The 25,677-nt window shown below is 40.4% G+C and overlaps 2 protein-coding genes and 1 long non-coding RNA gene across 10 annotated transcripts in view; 1 reads left to right on the plus strand and 2 right to left on the minus strand.

The window, feature by feature from the left end:
* kctd1 (potassium channel tetramerization domain containing 1) overlaps positions 1-408 on the minus strand; it is a 16,187-nt gene extending 15,779 nt beyond the window's left edge. The window contains exon 1 of the mRNA XM_088428959.1: positions 235-408. The gene's annotated coding sequence lies outside the window, so the exon portion shown is untranslated. The remainder of the gene's footprint in view (positions 1-234) is intronic.
* Positions 1-18,615, plus strand: part of LOC148414394 (uncharacterized) — a 24,890-nt gene extending 6,275 nt beyond the window's left edge. For 4 of the 6 annotated variants that reach the window (XR_015867407.1, XR_015867411.1, XR_015867410.1 and 1 more), the window contains 2 exons: positions 2,415-2,512; positions 8,913-9,845. This is a non-coding gene — a long non-coding RNA (uncharacterized LOC148414394). Of the gene's footprint in view, positions 1-2,414; positions 2,513-8,912; positions 9,846-18,497 lie in introns of those variants that run through there. The other 2 variants (XR_015867408.1, XR_015867409.1) reach the window with 2 other exon arrangements.
* On the minus strand, positions 8,166-14,655 carry LOC148414395 (uncharacterized). 3 transcript variants are annotated; one of them, XM_088428954.1, is made up of 7 exons: positions 14,565-14,655; positions 13,684-13,788; positions 13,515-13,585; positions 11,264-12,023; positions 11,029-11,193; positions 10,150-10,230; positions 8,168-9,143 (listed from the first exon to the last, which is right to left on the minus strand). In XM_088428954.1, exons 4-7 carry the CDS (start codon positions 12,014-12,016, stop codon positions 8,943-8,945), a joined length of 1,200 nt encoding a protein of 399 aa, XP_088285080.1. In that variant the 5' UTR covers positions 12,017-12,023; positions 13,515-13,585; positions 13,684-13,788; positions 14,565-14,655; the 3' UTR covers positions 8,168-8,942. The 3 variants fall into 3 exon arrangements, with proteins under 3 accessions (XP_088285082.1, XP_088285080.1, XP_088285081.1); XM_088428955.1 differs by having other exon boundaries at positions 14,570-14,611; XM_088428956.1 differs by lacking the exons at positions 13,515-13,585; positions 13,684-13,788; positions 14,565-14,655 and having other exon boundaries at positions 8,166-9,143; positions 11,264-12,016.
* Positions 18,616-25,677: the final 7,062 nt, after the last annotated feature.

Below are 25,677 nucleotides of genomic sequence, written 5' to 3' on the forward strand. Positions count from 1 at the left end.
GACATCAAGGACGCGTTGACGAGGAAAAATCGGTGCATTTTTTTTTTCTAAAGCGCAACCGAATTGGATTTTTTTTTTTTTTTTTGCAACACTGACACACACTCGCTCGTGGAGTTCGCTCGGATTCGATGTTATTCTCGCCCGAAACGTCAGGAAGTATTTAAACGTGCGCCTGCACATGCGTAAACGCCACCGAGCCCGAACCTCGATTCAAAACGAGAAATCTGCGCTTACCTGATGGAGTAAAGTAGTTTGTTTTTTCTTTGGTCCTGCTTTAATCAAAAATTCTTCCGCGATCTTCCTCTTCTCTTGCCACCGCCAGCGAGAAATGCAATAGCTTGGCTAAGGTAGACAGAAGAAAATGGAGAGGGTTGCTCCGGGGCTCCCCAAGCCCTCAAGGCAAAGATCAGGATACAATTAGCTCATGTCTCTGTGCCTCCCAGTGAAGGAGAAAAAAAAAACCTCTCAACCATAGCTTCTTTCTTTTTTTCACGTTTTATACAATCAAATGGGGAAATCTGTTTCTTTTCCGTGAATTTAAAAGAGCCTGGCGTCTCGCAGAAAACTGATGTTAATCGTTATGATTAGTTTTGATGTAACGTTGCCTGGAGCTCGTGGATGGAGTGTTTCTTTTTGCCAGGCAGGGAAAAAAAAAAAAAAAACAGCACTTGATGATAATTATATAGATTGCTGCAGCTTTGATTTTCATCTTAAAAAAAAAAAAACACTATCAAACACAACTGCTCTACTCATTCACTTGTTGAATGGCTTTTGCTTTGAAGAGAATGACTTGGTCGCCATTAAGTTTTTTTTCTAACTCTTTCCCCCCTGCAATCAAGTCTGAATCAGTGCCCGAGGCTTGTGTGTGTGTGTGTGTGTTTGTGTGTGAGAAAGAGAGCTCATTTCAAATGTTCAGCCATGCATGCTCTCAGCAGCAAGATGGAGGCAAAGTGAATTACTTTTTAATAAGTCTTTTTGTTCCTCAGTAACAACAACTCCATGTGAGTTTTCGGTACATGCTACGTATGGGGCGACGCGGTGGACTAAGTGGTTTCCAGGTCTGCCTCGCAATTCTGAGATTCGGGGTGGATCTGGGCAGCGCTTTGTGGAATTTGCACTCATAATTGTTGTCAGAATAACTCATTTTATTGTCAAAAAGCACCCAAGTTGAATTAGACCCAAGTTGGCTTTTCCATTTAACTCAGAACGCCAGGGTTCAATTAACACTTGGGAGCTGAAATTTCCAGCAGATGATTAAAACATGTAAAATATCGAAACGCAACGATTCTGACATTTCTATGTGATTGCAGTTTTTACGTGCGAGATTTTGTGTCCAAAAAACAATCATTGTCCAAATTTTGGACCATACGAAACAATTATAATTCCAAATTTTTGGGATGCATTTTAATCAGATTTATCACATTGATTTTCCTGCGATTTTTGCAACATTTCGTTAAGCGCAAAATGCAACAATTTTGACATTTCTGTGTAATAGCAGCGAGACGTGCCAGATTTTGTGTACAAAAATAATCATTGTCCAAATTTTGGACTGTATAAAACCATGATACTACAAATTTTGAGATGCATTTTAATAGGATTTGTTACATTGATTTTCCTGCAATTTTTGCAACATTTTGTTGAACAGCAGTCAAACTATGTCAGCAAACAGAAAATCCTTTGACTTGTGTTTCACCTCAAGACAGTAGGTGGCGGTAGAGATCAGTTAAAGTGTCATCATCACGTCACAGACTACAAAACAGACCATACCATTTTTCCATTTTTTTTGTGGGCGTTAATAAATTTCACCTACATGTGTATGGATATAAATGATGCCACTGAACAATTTGAGTGGACGAAGGCAAAAAAATCCTGAATAACTTTAATAATCACGTCTTTAAAATCATTTACAAAATTAAGAAAAATGTGCAAAGTCTGCAAGGGTTAAGCAAAGGCCAATCGTATTCGGCCTTACCTGTCCCACCCAGTAAATAACGCCATGTCCCACACAAGGAACCTAACGGAGGCTTCAAGTGCTGTTCGAAAGTTATTTGCCCCCGAGCCGAGCGGCTGGCACATGATTCAGCAGACTCTCAACCGTGGAGGCTGCACGCACATGTATACGCGCATTTTTATGCCATTAGTCTGACAAACCCTCGCGAGCAGAGCGCGCCTGCAGGCCGCCGCCGCCGCTGCCGCCGTCCCATACGTTAGCCATTTTCCAAACAAATGGAGCTCGTTCATAACTGGGGTCCTGGCTGGCACTCCAGTGTTGAAAATATGCATCGGATGTGAATTTGGATTTCTTGGAAGCTTCACGCCCAAAGTCACCCAAAGCTAGCGCTGCTCTGTAATGTCGCCGCGTAAGAAAGAACATTGTGGTCATTTGGAAAACACGTTTTCCGGATTGGTTGCAGATGCGTGCTCCCTTCCAGAAGACCGAGGGCTATCATCTGGTTATGGATACGTGAGAAAAGGGACAACCCTGGAAAATCTGATGTCAAAAACATTGACGGTATGCTTTGTTTATTCAAACGTGTTTTCATTGAGCCTAACGCCCGAGTTTGCCCAGTTTTCTGCTCGCGGCCCAGAATGCAGGATTTTTCCCATCATGCATCAGGCCGCTCTTTTTTTCTTCCATCTGTTCCTGTTCAAACGCCGTTATTGTAAACGGCGTCATCGCTCGGGCTTCGGGGCTCACGTTTGCCCTTGTCAGTGCTTCTCATATGGGGGTAACGGGTACCCCGGAGGGTACTTGAAGGAACTCCGGGGGAGTTAAGATTATGAGTAAAACAAAACATGCAAAAATCCCGTAAAAATAATTAATTCATTAATACGTTCATAAAACAATTAGAATCTTATTCAATTACGGTTATTCAATTTTATTCTTTTACAATTCCAGATTCTCCCCCGTAGTAGGATGGTTCGACCCGATTTGTCACGTGCCACCTCTCGTTACCTGTCAAGTTATTCATTTATTTTTGTTAACAGATGATCCCAAATACTTACATATCTGGTATTGAATGCCCGGATGTGCAAATACATTCCTGAGGATATCAGAATTTGATGGTGTGATAAACTGAGCAAAAATAAAATGGTAGCTGTATCACGGTATTGAAAATACAGCTCTATAATATTTCGTTTTCAAATCTTATTCATAGCCATTTTCCTAGATTATATGAACTGTTTTATTTTTAAAACTGGCCTGACTGCTGGGGGTCCATGAAATAATTTGGATTATTGATATAAAAACTAAATATATATATATATATATATATATATATATATATATATATATATATATATATATATATTTTTTTTTAAATATACATATATTAAAAAAAAAAATATATATATATATATATATATATATATATATATATATATATATATATATATATATATATATATATATGAGGGGGATATTGATTAAAAAAATATATTTATATTGTTTTTTTTTTATATCAATAATCCAAATTATTTCACGGAACCCCCGCAGTCAGGCCACTTTGAGAACCACTGCTTTAAGCCAGGCCTAAAGTAAACAATGTAAGTGTCACAGGTACACAGCAGGTGTTGCAAGTTTTTTTGTTTTTTTTTTAAACACTCGTTTGTTTTGCCATGTAAACAACCTGCGGACACTTCTTGTTGTGTCTTTGCTCATGCAAATGCACCATTGCGATTAGGCCCGTGTGTTCATAAAGCTAATACAACAGGTCCGCACGACGGTTCCTTCAAGGTGTGCCGTACAGCGGTTAACTTTATTCAAAAAGTGAACGGATGCAGTTGGACAAGCGTCCCGGAACGAGTTTCCCACGATTTGTGTTCCGCCGTCGGACGGAGGACTCGGTGACAGTGAGGGGAAGAGTAAGACGGTAGAAGTGGGCCGCTCGCTGGGAGGCTCCAATAAAATGTAATCCTGTTACACGGTCCCCACTGGAGGGCAACAATAATAAAGATTTCCCTAATAACGCAGAGCGAAAAGCCGAACGGAACGCGACTCCCGCGGTCAAGCGGCGCGCTTGTACATACATCCTCTCATTAGCCCCGTTGCTGTCGGGCCGGCGAGAGGCCTCCGAGATGAGGGCGCCATGGCCGGGCAAGAGTTAAGTCAAACAAATGTGTTTCATCAAAGCGCACTTTGCGCCGCTCTGCATAAAGGAATCGCAGGAGGAATAAACGGGTGGGAACTCGGTAGCCCCGAGGAAACCAATCAGCACTTGCGAACCCCCCTTCCTGTGTCAAAAACAACACGGTCTCAGGTGGGATGCTACCAGATGTGATTGTTTGTGGAGCAATCACTCTTTTGCACGTACACACAAGTGTGCATTTAGATTACCGCGATACCTGATCCCATTTACTATTTTCATGTGAATAAATTCAACTATATTTCTAAATACAAACTTGTTGGATAAATGCTACTAATATTTCGCATTTTTCCCATAATACAGAGATCTGAAACCTGTGGCTCCCGAACCGCAGGTCAGTTTGGGGAAATAGATCATGCAAGGGTCAGATCAAATAAGGGGTAACAAGCGACGCATTTGAATTGCAGTCAATGACGTTTGTGCAAGAGGGCGACATCTATAGGACATGTTTGGTACCGCGGGACACGAAACGTGAGGGGAGACGGCCAATCAGTTTTGGGGAAGGTAAAAACAGGAAAGGAAAATAAAACGGGGCCTTCCACATTCAAAGTACACTTATTCAAAGTAATATATAACCGATCATTAAAAACTAAAGCGCTCGGAGAATTGTTAATGCAAAATAAATATCTTAATGGCCCGTCTGCTAGTTCTTTTCTTGAAACCAAAAAGATAACAATCTTGGTCATTCACGAACACCGCTAAAAGCTATATGACGAATGGAGAACGTAAACAGGAAATGCAGAGTGGCCTTCCAGGTTAAAAGTAGATATTTCGAAACACGATAACACAGGTAAGTAAATAATACAAACTGGAGCGCTTGAAGAATTCTTACCACACTTATTAACGTTGAAAGTTGTCAAAGTATACCTATAAAACTTTGTCCTATTTAATCTCAACAAGAGAAAAAAAAGGAAAAAAAATCAACTTTTACCAACTATTCAATCAATCAATCAATCAATCAATCAAATTTTATTTGTATAGCATCTTGCATCTAAAGGGATGCAGGCGGCGAGGGCGCAGTTAGCAATCATGTCCACTAGATGGCATTATCATGCTTTGCATGACACTCAAATGGTGATGTTGGTTCTCGTGTATAACAGCCAGCCCTACAACTATAGAAGACGGTTTCACTAACATTTGCCTAAATTTAATCTGTCGAATACACTACAAGTAAAACAAAGTATTGCTAAGGTTGAACTGACTAAAAACGTCCGATTTTTAACCTGTACATGTGCAAGTCCCTGCCGCATTATTGGAAAGAAATGTTTGTTTTTAGCATGTAGTCTAAAAGTACGCTTGAATGTATTTGCAAGTGCATTCAAATTTTTTCACTGAAAAATTATGATGAAAAAAATGGTCAAATTAAAACAAAAATACAACTTTTATCTTTAATCTCTTGTACGAATACTTATTTTCTCAAAATTTACCTTTAATGGGAAAAAAATCTAACTTTTTAAAATATATACGACTTCCTTCTGAAAGGATTACAATTTTTACTCCTCAAATAAGCGACTCTTTTTTTACTCGTTCCCCAATGCTCCCTTCGGCGTGATGGTTGTCGTCACGATACTACGAGCTGCGCGTTCACATTTCTCACGAAACGGAACCATATTGACGAACTCTCCGACGTATACCGCGCGATGGCGTAATCAATGACTCATTACACCTCCACGCCTTCTCGAAGGCGTTCCCTCAAATATTCATCTGGAGTGACAGCCCGAGTGAGAAAATCAATCATTTTCTCAAGATGAATTATTAAGTGCGCCGGCGATACGAAACCCCGGCGACGGCAAAGTTATTTATCTGCGTTGGTGACGGCATCAGAAGGGAGTGTCACCCGCCTTCCTGTTCCTGTACCTCCCCGCGAGCCCAGAGCGTCACACTCAAGGCGCTTTGCAGAATCAAACAATTTCACGCAGCTACTGGAGGAGGAAATGAACTGGGCCGCCAGCAATAATAAAATTATACAAATGTTATTACAGACTCGCCTGCTACTGTCCTACTTTAATTCAAATGCGGGCACTCCAGGCGGCGCTCGTGGCGCAGACCTTCCTGAATAAATCAACATTAGCTTACGTCTAAATTATTAAGGAAGTGGGAGACTTTCTTGTTTATAGTATGAATTATTGAACGAGTGTTTAACGCGGTTTTTCCTCCGCCAAATCCCCAAATATTAATTGCTAATGATCTTTAAGGTGTGTGTTTTATCTTTTGCCCTTTCTGCACCGCGCTGGGGATTGAAATGCAAATTGTCAGGTCCGGAGTCAAGATTTTCACGCGTTTGATTTTCGTGTTTTCGATGATTTGAATTTGAAGAAAAAATTCGGAGGCGCAGAAAAGTGCGTTCGGTACGCCAACAAAATCGAACTATCCATTATAGTACTTAAAATTTTCATGTGGACTTGAATCCTTTATCCTTTAATTCATTAGGTTACAAATTATGGAAAAGCCTTTGATTTTTTTTTTTTTATTATGATATCATAAAAGAATCAAAAGGAGAAAAAACACTCGGAACCTGAAATTTCTAACGTATGTAAAATTCCAAATTGCAATGATTATGACATTTCTGTGTGACAGCAGCTGAACATTTGAAATTTGATGAGCACATATAATAATTGTCCAGATTTTGGACCACATAAAACTATTCCAATCACAATTTTTGGGAAGCATTTCATAAGGATTCATTACATTGATTTTCCTGCGATTTTTGCAACATTCCGTTGAACGGCGGTTCAACTATGTCAAAAAATTCTTGTTTCACCTCAAGACAGTAGGTGGCAGTAGAGACCAAATAATGGCATATATATATATATATATATATATATATATATATGTATATATATAGTGATAGCATATCCGCCTCACAGTTCAGATGTCCCACTTTGTTTCTGGCTTTTCAAACACTTTATGTGGAGTTTGCATTTTCTTCCCATGCCCGCGTGGGTTTTCCTGGGTACTCTTAGATGATAGGTGTGTTGGACAACTGTGATTGTGAGCGCGACTGGTTGGTTTTCTTTCTGTGCCTCGTGATTGGCTAGCAATCTTTCCTACTGCCTGAACATGGCTGGGATAGGCACCAGCAAGAAACTATAGAAAATCTGCGTTTGTGTGTGTGTGTGTGTATATACATATTTCCAAGTTTTGCTTGGTTTCAGTCAAAATGTCATCAATCCTAACCATAAACTGCATTATTTTGCACCTGCGCAAAAGCGAGGCGTATTTCTCTTCGAATTTGTCCCCAAATGGTGCATGACGCACCACATATATCCTACAATGGCAAGACAGTATCGCGAGGAAATTAGCGAGCGTTTGCCTCAGGGGATGAATGCCGGCAGTATAACAAAGGTGCAAATTAAAGAAAACAATTGCATAGTTATATATGGCTCATTGTGAAGTCTCGCTCACTTCTGCAGTTTAAACAAGTGAGCCGCGGAAGGTGCGCATTCAAGGCTCGTGGCTGCCCTCCCCTGGAGAAACTCGAGGCGAGCCTTTCAGAGTGATGCTGTTGTCTCATTTAGACCATGCGGAGGGACAGGATGAGTAGTTCTGAGTTGCTATTATATTTACCTTGAATTAGTATTTCCTTTGGATCGTTACACCAGATAATGATACTGCATTTAGAGGTGTGAACTTGGGTTAAAAGCAAGATGGCCGCCTTGTTCATGCAAGACTGGGCTCATGCATGGATTAATATTTGGACTGAATTCCATTTGTTTCCGGTAGCTGTGAAGAGGTATCGAATCCATTTTCGAGAGCTAACAAGCATTTTCAAGCATGGCTAGCTAGCATGGCTATTGCTAGCACTCATTTTTTTACAGTCAAGCTAAACGATAGTGAATGATGAGGGAAAGGCAGGCCAATGCGGACCCTTTACCAAATATCTCTCATGAAAGTGACGTTACGTGACTTATGCCGAATAGCAGTCACCATGTTTGTAGTTTGTGGTAGGGTTCCTGCCACCCTCCTTGGTCCACACACACAAATGAGGCCAATTATACTGTACAATCTTTATTTGATAATGTACTAAAACTAGTAATGTATTACAACCATAAATTGTCTGAGTATGAGTACAATAATTTCAGTGTATATTCAACTAATAAACATTTTTACAAATAGTGCGTTTCCGTGAGAGCGTACACCCATGCACTCAACAGAGTTGTCACCGTACATTCATCGTATCCTGTAAAACTGACACTAATCCACATTTTGTTCCTACACATGATGATCCAACGTAACTGGTAGACCTCACTGGCTTGGACTGGAGAATGTCCGCGTAATCTAGCTAGCGTAGCTATACGGCAACATGTGTCGTATTTTTCGCACCATATGGCGCACTGTATTAAGCGCCGTTCTGATTATGGGGTCGATTTCCGTGCATAACCCATAGATAGGTCACATAATAAAATTGAAGGGAACGTACGTAAAGTACAGTAAATCGGCACACATAACGTAAAATTCTTGTCAGGGTACATTCTGTACATATTTTTCTGATTTATCACACTGCACGTATTCCTTCCTGGTGTCAAGCAGGAAATGGTCAAAGGGTTTACCAAGATTTTGAAACACCGGATCGTAGGACACTGTGGATTTGAGAAGACTTTTTGCGCCTAATGGTACGAAAAATACGGTCATCTAAATTGTTCAGTGCACAAAGCCTTTTGGACTGAAAACGCATTTTAAGGATGGATTATCTGAACGCATGAGAGGTACGGGGCGGGGGAATCGAGACGAAAGCCAAAAATTGTTGTCGTTCCGTTTTTTTTTTAGGATGCTCTCCATTTCCGGCGAGTTTCCTCATCATACGGTGGACAGTACTTCCCTAGTTGGCGGCGGGTCTTTTCGCTCGGTCCTCTTCTTCCTCCTGGCCGCCTGCATGGAGCCGTCCCGGTCCATGTGTTTGGGAATCACCTGCGCCGGTTTGCCGCCATCCGGGCAGAACAGGTAATCGTACAGGAGAGCGGCAAGGACAGCGCCCAGGATGGGCCCAATCCAGTAAACCTTGAGTGGGGTACACACAAATACCATTGATTTAACCCTTGTGGAATTATGGAACAAATTAGGAAAATTACATTGATTTATTTTGATGATATCATGAAAGAATCAAGGGGGAAAAAAACACTGGGGAGCTGAAATTTCCAGTAGATGATTAATGAAAATGAAAAGGCAATGATTCTGACATTTTTATGTGATTGCAGCTGGACGTGCAAGATTTTGTGCATACAAATAATTTTTGTCCAAATTTGGGACCATAGAAAACCATTATAATTATTGAGATGCATTTTAATAGGATTTGTTACATTGATTTTCCTGCAATTTTTGCAACATTCCGCTGAACAGCGGTCAAACTATGTCGGCAAACAGAAAATTCTTTGTTGACTTGTGTTTCACCTCAACAAGGGTTAAATTTGTGTATCCACACATAAAGGACTAAATCACAGTATGTTGATATTTAAGGTCACAACATGGAAAAAGGGGTTCAAATACTTTTTTTGCCACTGTGTAGCTACAACTGACAAAGCGAACGTAGCACGGCAACTATTTGCGCTTTTTTTTTTTCAGCCAAGTAAACAATGCAAAGCTTTTTTGATGAGGTAACGTCATGTTTTCTTTCTAACGCGTCTGCTGGAAATCGTGTCACTAATGACAGTGCGCACCTAAATAAAACAACAAAATAAAGGCATTCATTGTTTTGAAACGGAATCGTCGAACCATCTTCCAATCCATTTGCTCTTAATCTGAAAACACGATACTGGGATTAACTTAAAAGCTCACATACACCCTTTACGTAAACCCATTTGAAAACTGCTGATTTAGCAAACCTAATTGCGATCTCATTCATGAGCTGGTGCTGCCAATACATTCATTTTGTCTATGACGGTGAAGAAAAGGGAAAACCTGGAGAAAAGCGCACACCATTTGAAGCAAAAACAACCAAGCTAATTAAAATCCCGTCTGCATAAAAGGGAATAGTAATGCAAACTAGCAGATCATCAAGATCTCTTACCCAGTGCTGCGAAAAGTTAGACATGACAACTGCTGGACCGAATGAACGAGCAGGGTTCATGCTGGCTCCTGTGTAAGGAATCTGCAAGACATACAAGTCAGTAGTTCACACCCAAAGACATCTTTTTTAGATTTTTTGAAAGAAAGGAGGTTCCAAATATGGCTGGTGAAAAGTCATTCAAAAGTGAAATCTGAAAGAGTACTTGGGCTGCGTCCATCTATCCATTCTTCGTCTTCTAAGCATCCATCCGTCCTTCAAGTCTGATAAGCATCCATCCATCCATCCATCTAAGCATTTATCCATCAAGTCTTCCATCCGTCCTTCAAGTCTGATAAGCATCCATCCATCTTCTAAGCATCTATCCATCAGTCCTTCAAGTCTTATGTATCCACCCATCCATCCTTCAAGTCTGATAAGCATCCATCCATCTATCCATCCTTCAAGCCTGATAAGATCCATCTATCCTTCATCTTCTAAGCATCTGTATGTCCATGCATCCATCCATCCATCCTTCAAGTCTGATAAGCATCCATCCATCTTCTAAGCATCTATCCATCAGTCCTTCAAGTCTTATGTATCCACCCATCCATCCTTCAAGTCTGATAAGCATCCATCCATCTATCCATCCTTCAAGCCTGATAAGATCCATCTATCCTTCATCTTCTAAGCATCTGTATGTCCATGCATCCATCCATCCATCCTTCAAGTCTGATAAGCATCCATCCTTCGTCTTCTAAGCATCTATCCATCCAGCCTTCAAGTCTTATAAGCATCCATACGTCCATCCTTCAAATCTTTGAAGCATCCATCTCTCCATCCATTCTTCCATCTAGTCTTGTTCCATCCATCCATGCATCCATCCATCCGGGAAACACTCACCCCGATGAAATGGCCGATAGTTACGGACAGGCCGATGGCCAAGGCGGCGGAGCCCCCGAGATCGGTGCGTTTGGAGTCGCAAGTGGCGAAAATAGTGAAGACCAGCTGAAACGTCAGGAGCAGCTCCACCAGCAGGCCGAGTCCCACCCCGACGTCCTTATGCACCTGGGCCCACAAATATATTTTCCATTTCACGTCGAGCACAAGGCAAAGAAACTATTCCCAGAGCGCTCACCGAGCTGACGCCCAACGACCCGCGGAAGGTTTCGGGCGTGACGAGGTACACCAGCCCGGAACCTGCGATCCCGCCCACCATTTGGGCCAAGACGTAGAACAGCCCCTTTACCGGGGGCACTTTCTTAGTCACGAGCATCGCCGCCGTGACAGCCGGGTTGATGTGCCCGCCGCTGATGTGGCCGAAGCATTGCACCATGGTGCCGATGGTTAATCCGAAGCACAGCGCGATTCGGAGCGCGTTGTCTGCGACGGCGATCGTTTGCGCTGCTGCTGCTGCTGCTGCTGCTGCTGCTGCTGCTGCTCCTGCTCCTGCCCCTGCCCCTGCCCCTGCCCCTGCCCCTGCCCCTGCCCCTGCCCCTGCCCCTGCCCCTGCGTCTGCCCCTGCCCCTGCGTCTGCTTCTGCTGCTTCTGCTAGTGGTTGTGCGTTGACTGGTAGTGGTGTGGTTGTTGTTGTTCCTTGTGTCGTCGTCGTTGTCGGAACTCCTGTCGTTGTTGTCGGAACTCCCGTTGCCGTCGTCGGAACTCCCGCTGTTGTTGTCGGAACTCCCGTTGTTGTTGTTTCACCCATCGTTGCTGCCGCTGCTGCTGTCGTTTCTATCGATAGTTGCGCTGTTTTGACTTCGGCTTTGGGAGCTTTCTTCCAATCGATGGTGGAGCCCACGCCGATAAACAAGAACAGGAGCGTGGCCATGAATTCCGCACATACGGCCCTCCAGAACTCCTTGGTCTTCATGTGATCCACACCCGTCATTATGCCCCTGTGGTAAATATAATCAAGAAAGTTGCGTGCGCCACAGACGTACGTCGATCAACGCGCTCATGTAGAAAGCGCTGTGTCCATGAGTCAACATATTTGATTTTTTTAAGGCAGAACGTTCCTACTGGTAGTACACAGGTGTCAAACTCAAGGCCCGGGGGCCAAATCTGGCCCGCCACGTCATTTTATGTGGCCCGCGAAAGCAAATCATGTAAGTTTCCATGACCCTTGCTAATCTCTGTTCCAAAATTTTAGCTTGTCGTGTATAATGAAAAATATATGTTCTGTTACACTAATGTAAACAATAAATGAACAAACTAGGCTGCTTTACTTCTGATTTTAAAACAACTAAGCCATCAATTTGTTTTGTACAGTAATAATACTATGAGACAATTTTCCTCAACATATTGGCCCAATGAAGGAAGTTCTCGCTAAAAAACGGCCCGCGACAAAAATGAGTTTGACACCTCTGTGGTAGTAGGTCATTAAAGCAAAGACCAACCCTCTAAACCAGTAGTCGCCAACCTTTTTATTACCGCGGACCGGTCAACGCCTTAAATTTATATTGCCGACCACTTTTGAATGAAAAGTTTGCATAGGAATTTTTTTTTTAGATTAACAAAATTTAAAAGAAAATTCGAAAGACTCTTTCAAAATTTTCAACTAGAAATTCGTCGGAAGGATGAATCAACAGTTTGTATAAAGATGAATTCAGCATACGCGCCGTGATTGAACACTACTTTGCAGGCAAAAATGACGGTTGGCAGGGAGAAATTTTCTGCTTGTTTGCATTTTTGGAAACGCTGACAAGAAATGATTGGGACATGTCGTGTATTTACCAATACGTGTTTGAAGCTTCGGAATGATGACATGACTGACTTGAATCATTTCCTATAAACAGTGACGAAACTCTTTTCAATTCTTATTTCTGCGCGTCTGGATCATTTTGTCACGGAATTTAATATTGAATAAAATGCTTGTTTTTTCTGTTTCTTCCAAGTTTTATTTATTTATACATTATATATATATATATATATATATAATATATTAGTATATATATATATATATATACTAATATATATATATATATATATATATATATATATATATATATATATATATATATATATATATATATATATATATAGTGCTGTCACTTTATACTATTAGTATCTAATAATTAGATATTCCAATTACTAGTATTAACAAATAGCTATAATAATATTAACATGACAGCTTTATTTTTGAAATCCCTAAGAAAATCGTGCAGCAGTAAACGCTGCATTCTATTTGGTATCACCATATATATATATATATATATATATATATATATATATATATATATATATATATATATATATATATATATATATATATATATATATATATATATATATATAACTTCTAATAAAACATTTATGACGTTTACATTTCATGTAAAAAAATGTAAGTGAGTGTGAATGTGAAGTGAAATAAAGTTGCTTTGCCTTACCTTATATTGAAAGTACACGGAGATTATAGGTTCAATTCACTGTTGTGATATGTTAGGCTGGTGTATCAATGCTGGATCACAAACATACAGCAAAACAACATCAATTATTTCACTTCTTGACAATATGCTTTCAGTTCATAACACTACCAAATAGGGTCAGTGTACTTACAGGAGCCGGCTGTAGGAACTGACGGCTTCTCTGTCATTCGAACCAGATCCGACAGTGTACACTGGGATCGGGCGCTTGGCGTCACCTCTCAGGAGCTAATGATGTCTGCAGAAATTGGGAGGAGTCAGGGAGTGCGTTTTTACTCGCTGTCCAAACGCTAACACTGGATGACTATGACTTGACTCGTTCGCATATCAAGAGGTCATACTGATGGCATATTTTGTCTGTGTATATATATATATATATATATATATATATATATATATATATATATATATATATATATATATATATATATATATATATATGTGTGTGTGTGGAAACCATCTACTGATATATGCTAAATAATCACTGCCTGAGTACAGTTCAGTTATATTTAACTTTATGAAAATGCAATCCATTTGGTGAGTGCAGAAGTATACAACTCCTATTCTCGCTATCCTGCAAGTGTTACTGTTTTAAAGTATATTAAAGTACTGTAGGCTTTTTCGATATTTTTTTTTCAACATCAATTATCTTTGGGTGTATTTGGTGTAAAGGGGTGAGGAACTACTGGACTAAATGGTAATAATTTATTCCGTTTGGAAAGTCCGATTATGACTTTATAATTTGTAGTTTATCATCATTTTTGATGGTAAAATAATTGGTTTGAACATTGTTCCTGTGCCTCATTTTAGAGTTGGATTTTTGAAAATCATATCATAAATAGCAAATAAAACACAGACAAGGGATGAGTCGAATTGGAAAGCATCAATCGGCGTTTAAAAAGTGACCAGTAAACGTAATTGTGCACAGTATATTGAGCATATGTTGCGTTGTAGTTATTAGCAACATTTAACGTCGACAAAATTCCTGCGTGTCATTGAATTAGTCATACTCACGGCACCCTCTTAGTAATCCTGCGGGTGTGTTGACGCTATTTATAAAATTAAATTGTCCGTTTAAAGTTTGTGTTGTTCCACTCAAAGCCCCCAAAAAGTTTAAAATTTTGAAAAGGAAAGCAACTATTTTAATTTGCAAGCCTTGCGAGCTAAAGGCCGAGTGTGTGGTTACGTAAATCGGTGAAGTCATCTTTGTGTCGGCGTTTACGAGCACCGTTACGTGGCTAAATGTGTCCTCCTAAGCGCTCTGATTTCGTATTTAAATGAGCTCATGTTAACACTCTCTGGTCTTTGACGCTAAGTAAACGTTTTTTTCATACTTCAGGCGTGTGTTTTTTTCCACGTGTCGATGTGTTGACATGCGTCAGTATACACAATCCTTAATACGTCTCGGAATAATTTTACAAATCAGAAAAAACAACATTGAAATATTAACGCTAGCTGGGTCAAGTAATTTGACCAAAGAAATGTCACAAAACTAAAATCACGTTTTCTTTGCCTCTTTATACATATCCGAAATTGACGATAGCCTACATTTAAAAACAAGTGTCGTGTGTTTTTCTTTACAATCTTGTGAATGAATTGTTTGTTTTGGTCAGACAGCTCTTGATTGGCGAAATACCGAGGTAACGTGAACGCACCAGCAGTTACAGCTGGAAGGGTAATATAACAGCATACCCTCGTTTTATTCTTTATTTTCTATTTATTTTTCAATAACGTTAGACTGAAAGTTTAGATAGTAGTAATATCAATATTTTGGCCGTAATTTGCAAGAAAATAGCACTTTTGACGAAGAAATGTCAAGCGTGGGTCTTGGAAAGGATCTTGCTTCCTTTTTATGCGCGTTTAGATAATCAAAGGCAATTAAAAAAAATCCCCCCCCCCCACATTGCTGTTAAGGTTTCCTTCGGAGGGCCATCATGACTTAGAACCCCACATTAATGTATGATTGCCTTATATTACATATGCACAACAGAATAAGCCTTAATTTTTAAATAAGACCAGAAAAAAATAAAGTTGAAACACCATGTTTAAAAGAGACGTGTAGTATACACGCTCGTAAACATTACCAAACCACATAAATCATTATGAAGGCAGACTTGCTGCGAAAGCTGCGAGGCATCACCCACATCAGGGGGAGGCCCATCTCTGCTAATTATTAACATTTTCCCACAATTCTCCTGATTTGCATCCGTTTCAAGTGCAGTTTAGTCGCTTAATGTTTGTTGATAGAGCGCATTTGCGTTTAATTAAGCGGACTAGAAGACACTAATTCCTTTTCAAGTGGGGTCGTTTTGTGAGGGCTTTTCTTACCTCGGTAATTCGGACAGTGGCCCTCAACCTTGTGAAATATGTTTTCAGCCAAGTACCCCTTAACCAGTTCAAAGCATTTTGGGGTTTAAAAAAAAAAGGACTTCAAACATGCCACCAGTGCCTGATTTATTAAACTGAAGCACCTTTTAAAATTCATTTGTATTGGTCCACAAAAAATAATCAACATAAAGTGTCCTGTTCTGGATCATAGAACTTTAATTAAGCACTTTAAAAATATGTTACATGGGTTTAAATGTCTGGACACGTAAAAAGACGTTGTTTTTCGACACATAGAGCGCTTTTGGTGAGGCTTCAACCTCTCAAGGCGGCCGCGCTAGTCCGGATTTTGCCTAACGTCCTTATATAGTGCCGGATGTAGAAAAGCAATGCTTTAGGTTGAAGAAAAACTGCCTTCATTCAACCAAGATTGTGTTTAAGGGATGTTAGATTGCTCCGTAGCCCACGCTAAGACTGAGCGTGGGAGTGCTGCAGCGCAATATGCGCCGCTGTCACTTTATACTATTAGTATCTAATAATTTCATACTCCGATTACTAGTTTTAACAAATAGCTATAATAATATTCAGATGAATGCTTTATTTTTAAATAACAATCGTGCAGCAGTTAACGCATGCTACCGTTCACCAACGGATGGGCTAAGTTAGTTTTTTATTCTTTAATGAGGAGAAAAAAAAAACATGCATGACTAAGACAAAGCTGCATTTTTGCACAGTCTTCCTTTGTCCGCGCTTCTTCCGCCCGGCTAATTACAATCAAAAATCAGCGCCGACCTTATAAAATATGAATGATAGCGGGAGGATCTGAACTATAATCCCGGTTACGCTTGATATCTATTATCTATTTAGTCACACACACTTTAGCACCGGCCTTTATATAGTACATTTTTTTTCTTGTACGGTTCTCATATGCACTAGTAATTATTCATAAACGTACTTTAGATATTTTGCAAGAATTATTGTTCTTGCGTGCTGTAAAGCAGCTTCTTATTTTTGATGACCAAACTGGTAACATTGAGAAATCTACACTTTTTTTTTTGGATTGCGTCATGCAAAATACTGGGCGGATGGAACATTTGCTCTGCGTGGGTCGGCTCACTGCTGGGATTTCGAAGCAGGATGGGAGGCTGAAGCAAATTATTTGGTAGTGACTACTGCAGTGACTTCTTTTGTAAGCGCTGACAAGTGATCTATAATTTTTTTTTGCCCGGAACAGCCACTGAGTCAACAGTACAACATTAACGCCATGAAACGTGGAATATAACTTATTTATACACAATAGAGCCCTGGAAAAAGCAGCTCGACATAACTTTTAACTCCACAAATAGGCGCGTGGACATCGCTGCGAAAGGGAAACCGCAGCATTCGCCAGCTCCCAAAAACAAGAGCGTCTGACACATGTAGACAGAATGAACACAGCCTCTCTCATTACCGAGCCTTGGTGGAGACAAGCTGTCAGGCCGCAACCCACAGGAGCCCGGCGCAGATGCTGCCAAGCATCAGCCTCACATCCCCCCGGCCGAAGGAAAAGAGGATGTCGGCGAGAATCAGTATTAGGAAATATTTATGGAAGAAAAAGTGAGATTTTCATCACAACACCTTTTTTTTTGTCCACCGGGTGCGTGTTGACGCCATAGTCCCACAGTTTCTTTGAATACCTCAAACGGGAAAATCGGCACCATCAACGAATACAAACGGGATACACCATAGATACTGGTAGTTTTATTAACACCCTTTGCCTTCCTGTTATGTGTGTTTACAAAAAAAAATCAGCAATAATGTCCCTGGGTCACTTTGTCATCCAAAATTTTATATATATATATATATATATATATATATATATATATATATATATATATATATATATATATATATATATATATATATATATATATATATATATATATATATATTTTTTTTTTTTTTTTTTTTTTTTAATTATTTTTTTAACCAGTGAAGCTAATTTCTCAAAAACAGCAATAATGTTTGAGGGTCAATATGACCTGGAAATGTGTGCAAAAAAACGTTGTTTTTGATTTATAACCCACTCACAAAGTAACAAAGAGAATATTTAATGTATATTTTTGTGGAACAGTAAAAACATCCTGGGACTAAGCACTAAACTAGTGAAGGTAATTGATTAGTTCAATGAAAAAAATAGTTTATTAGCTATTCAAAGTAATTCAATACTTCATTATTTCGTACCTTTAGCTAAAAATAGAAAGAAAAAAATGAAAAGGACATAAATTAGTACCTGGGATTGTATGTTTGTGACTGTATTAACACAATTTTAAAGCAATTGATTACCTATGTACCATTACTTTATTATGTAAAAAAAAATATTACGTAATTCTGAGACAAAATGTACACGACAGTGGACACAAATGCAGAGGCTGGGTCACGCGAGGACATGACGTTCCGATGTTGTAAATTGACTTCGACGTTGTTTTTTCTTTTCACCAGGAGAGGTCACTGTAACTTGAATAAATGATCCAATTTTCGAAACTGCGCCAAGTGGTTTCAAGCGTCACAAAAGCGTCATTGTCTTGTATGCGCTCTGAGAATACATAATAGCGTTATTTATGAAATTATTTTTTTTTTCAGGTACTCTGGCTTGCCTCCACATTCCCTTCCTGAATGAAGCTCATTTGTCCCTCTGTGCCCTGTGAATGACTGGCAACTACTCCATTGTTTGGGACGAACCTCACAGTCCTTCCTTGCAGTAAGATATTCATTTAAGCCACTAAATTGGGTTCCTCTTGCTATTAAAGGCGAGCCAGTGTGTGCAGTGTAACCATGCAAGCTCAGCAATCGTTGACGCTGCTCAAATGACCTCAGATAAAACGCTAATAGAAGTCCATAAAATGATGTCACGTTTTGACACGCTTTCATCGCTCACGGAGAGCTGCAATTGCAGCGTGGCGCCTCAGCGTGGCGCCAGTGTGCTTTGCAAGCGTTCGACCTCGGGAAATGCAAAACCAACTGATGGCACTCGTGCTCTTTTATGCACGTCACGTCACGCTTCTTGAATGTAATTCCACCGCATGAAATTCCCTGCCAGCTTTCCAAAGCTGAGCATATTTCAATCAGCCTTATCTCTCCATTCACACCGTAGTGGTTTAGAGAAGAAGCACTTACAAGCCTTGCAGGTGTGCCCAAAAACCTCAGACAAGCATTGAAACAATGCTTTGATGAATGGGCTGCTTGGAATACAAAGCCGGCGTGCGGTAATCAACATTGTTTTTATTGTGAAAAGAAAAATGAAGCTGCACTTTGACCGAGGAACATTTTGTGTATCATCATGTGAAAGTAGAGACACTGATGTTGTGCGAGGAAAAAAAAAAACAACCTATAACTTGTTCACGGTGGTTGCGCTATTACTTTTCTCGGTCGGAACACTTCTCCAATATTGGATGGAATATAATAGGGGAGATTGCGGCTTTATTGTACTACCTCCAGCTGCATTTACACTGCAGGCCCAATTTCGAGTTTACCAAGGGTGAGTAAAATGGTGCTCAACAGACATTCGATTTTTGAAATGGATGGGCCGGGTCATATGCAAATGAGGTGAAACCAAATAGAACGTAGAATTATGGCCAGTGGGGGGAAAAAATGCTGAAACTACTCTCACGTTCTCAGTGAGAGTACTGTTCTCAGAATTCTCACGTCATTCTAACAATTCTGGGTAATTGCTCTTATTTTCTGGTCCAGTCAAATTGCCTGTGCTGTAACGAGTCACTAAGACGCTATTGGTCGGCGTCACGGTGTCACTAAGTTACGGACAAGACTTGCTTATAATATCGTATTTATTGTGCATTTTAGTGCTTAATTCCAACTTGAATTGGTTAGCCGCGATGGCTAGTGATGTTGACGGGAGAAGTAAGAAGATGATTTGTATGAAAACCAAGCTGGAGATAATCAAGAAAAATGCTAGGCTACTCTCACTAGAGAACATGGCCATAACAAGCTCAAGTCATGTTACGCAAAGGTAAATAAATCCTTTAAAATGTTGTATTTATGATGTTATTTAATTGTATACATGTATATTCTATAAAAAGCACTCACTATACTATTTTGTTACCAATTTTGAATATGTATATACAATTTTCATGTTTTTACCTGGGGCTTTTTACGCATTAGCTAATTAGCGTAGGTTTCTATTGCCCGCCATATGACGAATTTGCCTTACGATCCCAACCCAAAAATTTGATAATAGCAAAAGTAACTACACTGTATACTTATATAGTTATGAAATTTAAATAGCAATATTTATTACGTCATAATTAGAGTATTATGACTTTTTAAGAGTTTGGCATTATGGAAGGCCAGGCTAAGCCAATCATCAAAGGCATTGAAAGGCTCGCAAATGTCATAAGTTGTCCACTACCGCCACTCGGTGGTTTTGGGGTGTTAACACAAACATTTCTATTGCGATCGATTCACGAGTTGCCGTTGAAAGGATTAATGCAAAAATCGGGGAAAATGCTTGATTAAAACATCAGGATTTTAATATGTCCAAAATTGACAATATTTCCAATTTTGAATGGCAGTAAATGAGCCTGACATGGGCTAAATTTGACACCTATAGAATGAATCTCTTGATCTCGAGTTTGCAAGCTTTTAGAAGTGACGGCAGCGTGCCATATTGAAAGTCGTTGTGTTATGATCATCAATGCAATATTTTAGGCGCCTCGTGTTTTTTGCATGCATTTCTTTTGATATCATGCATCAAAAACATCAAAAACCCCGAGTTGTGTTAAAGTCAGAGTTCTGAGGACAAAACCAGAATTGGGACTCTAGTGGAAGAATTCTGACACAAAAGTACGAATTTTGCCAATCATTTTTCTTCACCGGCTCCGATCCTCTTCCTTGATCTCAAATCATCAATTTCGACACTTGCTCATTTTTTTTCGATCAGCTGACTTAGGGCAAGATAGCCAATTCAAAATGTCAATAGTCAATTGCAGGCCACATGCATGCTTTTAGGATTTTCGGAGGATGATGTCACATCTTGGCTTACTTGGCTAATGGTGTAATTGTGAGGTTGCCGTGGCAATGACAGAGATGCTATTCTTCTTTTTTGCACCGAATGTTCCATCGATGTGAATCCACAGCTCTTATAGTTATTAAATATAGCTCTCATTACGACATAATCTTGCCTAAATCATGCGATTTAGGGATAACTGCATAATTGATAGCCTACAGTAAGTGTTTTGGAGGACTATTTTCCCTGTTGGTGACATGTTGTTGATGCAGAACAAAAATGACATTTTCTTCCCCCTGCACCACCCGCGCGGGGTTCAATTGTCACAAATAACCCACGCTCTGCTGAGACAGCACTTGCAGCACAGACAATGACACAAAAGAGGTCCGTCAATACGGACGCACGCTGTATTGTCGTGCCGGTGCGTGCACGCGCCACCAAAACGCCTTGCGGCGCACAAACATGTCCGCTACTTTTAAAAACGTTTCCCTGATGTGCTTTAAACAGCCGCGATGTTTGTTGTGGGCATTTGGGCGCGCGGTCGGCCATGTTTTTATTTTTTATTTTATTTTTTTCATAGGGAAAGCGGAGGCTGACTTGGGAATGTAATACATCGCAAAAAAATAAAGTGGTACGAAGCGAAGTTAGTTGCGCTGGAAAAAAAAGGGGCCAGAGGAATGGTTCCCTTGTGTAAGTGGATGCGACAGCTCCTCACCCAGGAGAGCACTTGTACTGAGCACACACTGAAGGCCAGCAGGGCCACCTGTCACACAGATCTGTGACTAAACAACTCTGTTAGTGTACACAAGGGGGACGTGCGTCCATCCGTATGCACGCATCCGTAAATATAGTTTATTCGAGCTTCGACGGTTCATTGATTGATCATTTTGAGGCCTAATTTCAAATGGGCAAAATCCACGGGAATGTCATCTTCTCAACAGTAAATATGCTCCGGTTTATACGAACTTATTAGCATCGTGTCAATCAAAATAAAACACTTCTATCTTGGAAAAAGTAGCAACATCCATGCTCTTTTTTTTTTTAGGGCGTCTAACAGAGAAAATCCTTCACTAGGCATGACATGATAACCGTAATTAGCAACAGTATGTTTTATATATAAACATAGGTCTAGTTATCATTAAATTGTATTACGTGGGGGGGTGGCACCCCCCTGAGGCTTCCATGTTTGTTGTGGCTACGGACAACGCTAAATGCAGCACCTCCTGCTGTCCGAAATGAAAAACGGTCTCAACCTTACACAGCGTCTCTTTGACGGGCAATTTTCAGGCTGCAGTGGGAGCCTCCTCTCGATGTGACTCATACTCTTTGACTGCCGCGGCCAGTCACGTCTACTTCCTGGTTTGTCAACACTCTAAGTTAGCTACTGCAGCTGACTAGCGCGGCTAACATGTTTATGCTACTTTTACGGGGCGCTTCATGTGATAGAGGTTGAGGTAGGACGCGAGCGGTCTATTTAGTGGACATCGTGGACATGAAATGACAGAATCCACGTTGCGCTGTTAATGAACTCTTTCAGTGCCACGGACGAAAATGGATGAAAATAAGTGTAATTTTCTATTCTAATTTCTATTACGTCGTTTTAAAAGCCCCATCAAAGAGCAACTGATAGTGGTATCAGCGTGCGCCTAACTTGAAAAACAAAAACTGGTATCGGACCAATACCAATATGCGGTCTCGTATTGGTACCCCAACAATAACATTTACATGTCATATAGTCATTATTTAAAAGGTTTTTTTTTATTATAGTTATTATTATTATGTTTATAATGTGAGACCCCGCCCGATAAATACTAAATAAAGATAAATAATACCATGCTCTTGGAGTGTAGAGGTGTCAAAATTCATCGCTTGTAATCTACAACTAATCAATCATCAATTTAATCGACGGCTATTGTGATAATAGATCGATTGGTTATTTGGGTTAGCATTGCTCAAATTATCCGGTAAACATGCTCAATTTCCTATAATCTATTGAATAAGAATAATCTGCATTTCAAACAGCCTCGTGAAATGATTTTCTTCTGCGCATCGGATTCCTCCGTCGGCATTTGGACGCGTTTTGATGAGCTCCCCGCCTAGCAAGAAGGGACCTTTCAAAATGATGACAAGCAACCGAAAACACGTTGTTTATGACATTCCCATCGAACAACAAACTGGAATTAATTATGCGCAATGGAGGGCGAGAGAGCGTTGTCATGTTCTCGGTATGTAGCCCGACCGACGTGTGCTCGGTGCCCTACTCGTTTATCTCTCAACCAATGAGCTATTGTAATTGCTGCAGCTCATCGCGGATTTTGACCCCATCTATGAGGTCGGGCTTAAATGAGACATGTTGTGACATCGAGTCAGGCCTAACGGCTAATTAGTTGGAAGACCCGCTTTGATGCCAGCATTTCAAACCATAGGCCGCATTACACGATCAGTTTCCTAAAGTTCATTGTTGGTCAAATGGTGATACTCTATAGCGGCTCCTTGGACTCTTTATATTTGGTTTCTCAGGGCTTCTTTTTATTTATATATTCATTTTTTTTTACATTGGAGATTTCCATATGGCGCACATGGAAGCCTATGGTCCTGAAATGAAGAATTTTGTGTCGGGACGGAAGAATGCGCAGTCATAAGAAGCTTTTCATTAGCTTCTTTGTTTTTTATCGTCGTAATATTTACAGAAGTGTAGTTATGATTATGTATTTGATACTTGGGTCTTCAATGGGATATTCATTTTCATAATATATAAGACCGACTTCAAATTAAACACACCAAATAATGCATGGATGTCAGTGTAATTGTCCGAGTCCTTCGAAACTGTGTTAGCGCTAGCAGCAGCTGCTAGCTTGAGACGTTGTGAGTTTTTATTGTCGTCGCTTCACAGTGAACAACATCAACACCCCCCCGAAAAATAAAATAATTCCTTCCCTGATTAAGGACGCTAAGAAACCACTGACCACTGAGTTTACATTTTTGCATCCCGTGTCATGGTGGAGAGAGCTGTGGAAGATGTGGACCCAGAATCAATAATGCAGACAGGAAATGTGTGCTCAAAAAACATAATTTGATAAAAATATGACCAAAAAAATAAAAAACAAGCTCGAAGGGAGCACGGCGAGAAACTGACAGCAAAAATGACGCAACATCGACAACGACACTTTGACAATGACAATAAATACACGCAAAACTGACGAGGCAAACAAGGAACACCTGAGCATGATACAATAGGAGCAGGGAGCTGATTGGCAGATACTGACGCCAGGGGAACAAAAACATGAACTTAAACACATGAACAAACCCCACAACTCAAAAAGACAATCAACACAACAGAAAAGAACCGAAAAGCCTAATCCCAACGGAACATAACGGCGTCCTCATTTCTCCGCGACCCCCGTGTTGATCGAATCAGGCCGCCGCATCTTTGTCATTGCTTTTGACATTGTGTGCTGGTCTATGTATAGAAAGGCGAGCGTTGCCATTACGTGTTGCCATGCGGGAAGAGTCATAAAGCCGGGGGCAAAGAGACCATCTAGTCCAAGTCCGACGCGAGCACGCCCTTCACATGCACACACGACGAGCCCGACGCCCCCTCCGCGCTTTTTTTTTTTTTGTCTTTTCCAACTTCATCGCAAACGACTGCTTCTCGGAAGCCGCCACAAACGAGAAGTCGGCTGTTTCATAAAAAAGTAATTAAAGCGGCGAGCTTTATTTTCATCATTGGCTCGCCGGGTTCAGCCAGAGAGGCAGCTTGCCTATATATTTGCCCCTCCATACAGTAGCTTGTGCCTATGGTGCATGAAGAGCAGGATTTACTCCTCCAGGAATGGTCCTTTGGCAGGTTCGCTAATGGGATATGGTCCACAGCTCCACCTGTTCCAATGAATTTCTCCCCTTTGGAGCTGCGAGACCGCGTCATGTGATAAAGAGGTAATGGGGAAAGGCGATGATTGGAGAGACGGTGATCACCCCTGATTTCATGATTTTTTTTTTTTTTTTTGCCCTCCCCTGCAGAGTAAAACATCACCTGTGTTCTTGCCAGGAGAGGTGGAAAGGGACATGGCAAAGGGCTTTTAGGATGAGAGGAAAAACGCCCAAGGGCAATTTTGCACTTGAATGTTACATTTGCGCCGTGTGGTGGTTTGCTTCGCCGTTGTGCAATCAGAGGTGAGGCGGTGACAGTGTGTGACTCACTGCGGAATTTAACAAAGAACGTGGCGGCTCACAAACAGGCTCGTTTGAAGCCTATGCATTGAACGATGGACGTATTTTCCTCACTATAAGGCGCACAGGATTATAGGGCGCACCTTCAATGAATTTTAAAACTGTTTTTATATATAAGGCGCACTACATTATGAGGCGCATAGAATAGAAGCTACAGTAGTGACTGGGGTTACGTTATGCATCCACTAGATGGAGCTGCGCTAAAGGGAATGTCAACGAAACAGTCAGATAAGTTAGTCAAACTTTATTAATACAATATAAGAGTTCTCACGACTTTGTTCACCCCCATAATGAATAAACAGCTGTTGTTGTTGTTGGTTTTTTTTTGTTTTTTTTGGTACTATCTAAAGAATGGTTAAAAAAAATTCCCTTGATGACATGAAAAGGCTGTTTAGATCAACGTGAAGATGAATCGAGTTTAAAGGTATATATCTAATCATATTTGTAAACGCTCTCTTTTACAAAAAAAAAATCACATTTTTTGCGCCTTGTCCCTGTCTAAATTGCTTCAAAATTGGAGTATGTATAGCATATAAACATTTCAAACAGGGTGTTCGAAAAACTTTACTT

The sequence above is a fragment of the Hippichthys cyanospilos genome, chromosome 12 (genome assembly GCF_059441005.1).
Source record: "Hippichthys cyanospilos isolate Australia breed blue-spotted pipefish chromosome 12, RoL_Hcya_1.0, whole genome shotgun sequence".
Taxonomy (NCBI): Eukaryota; Metazoa; Chordata; class Actinopteri; order Syngnathiformes; family Syngnathidae; genus Hippichthys; species Hippichthys cyanospilos.

Bases quoted from the DNA above. Each gene is read 5' to 3' on its own strand.
- LOC148414395 (XM_088428956.1), bottom strand. From the start codon at position 12,016: ATGACGGGTGTGGATCACATGAAGACCAAGGAGTTCTGGAGGGCCGTA. The intron at 11,194-11,263 runs GTGAGCGCTCTG...TTGTGGGCCCAG, and splicing joins GGTCGTTGGGCGTCAGCTCG to GTGCATAAGGACGTCGGGGT. The intron at 10,231-11,028 runs GTGAGTGTTTCC...TATGTCTTGCAG, and splicing joins CTATCGGCCATTTCATCGGG to ATTCCTTACACAGGAGCCAG.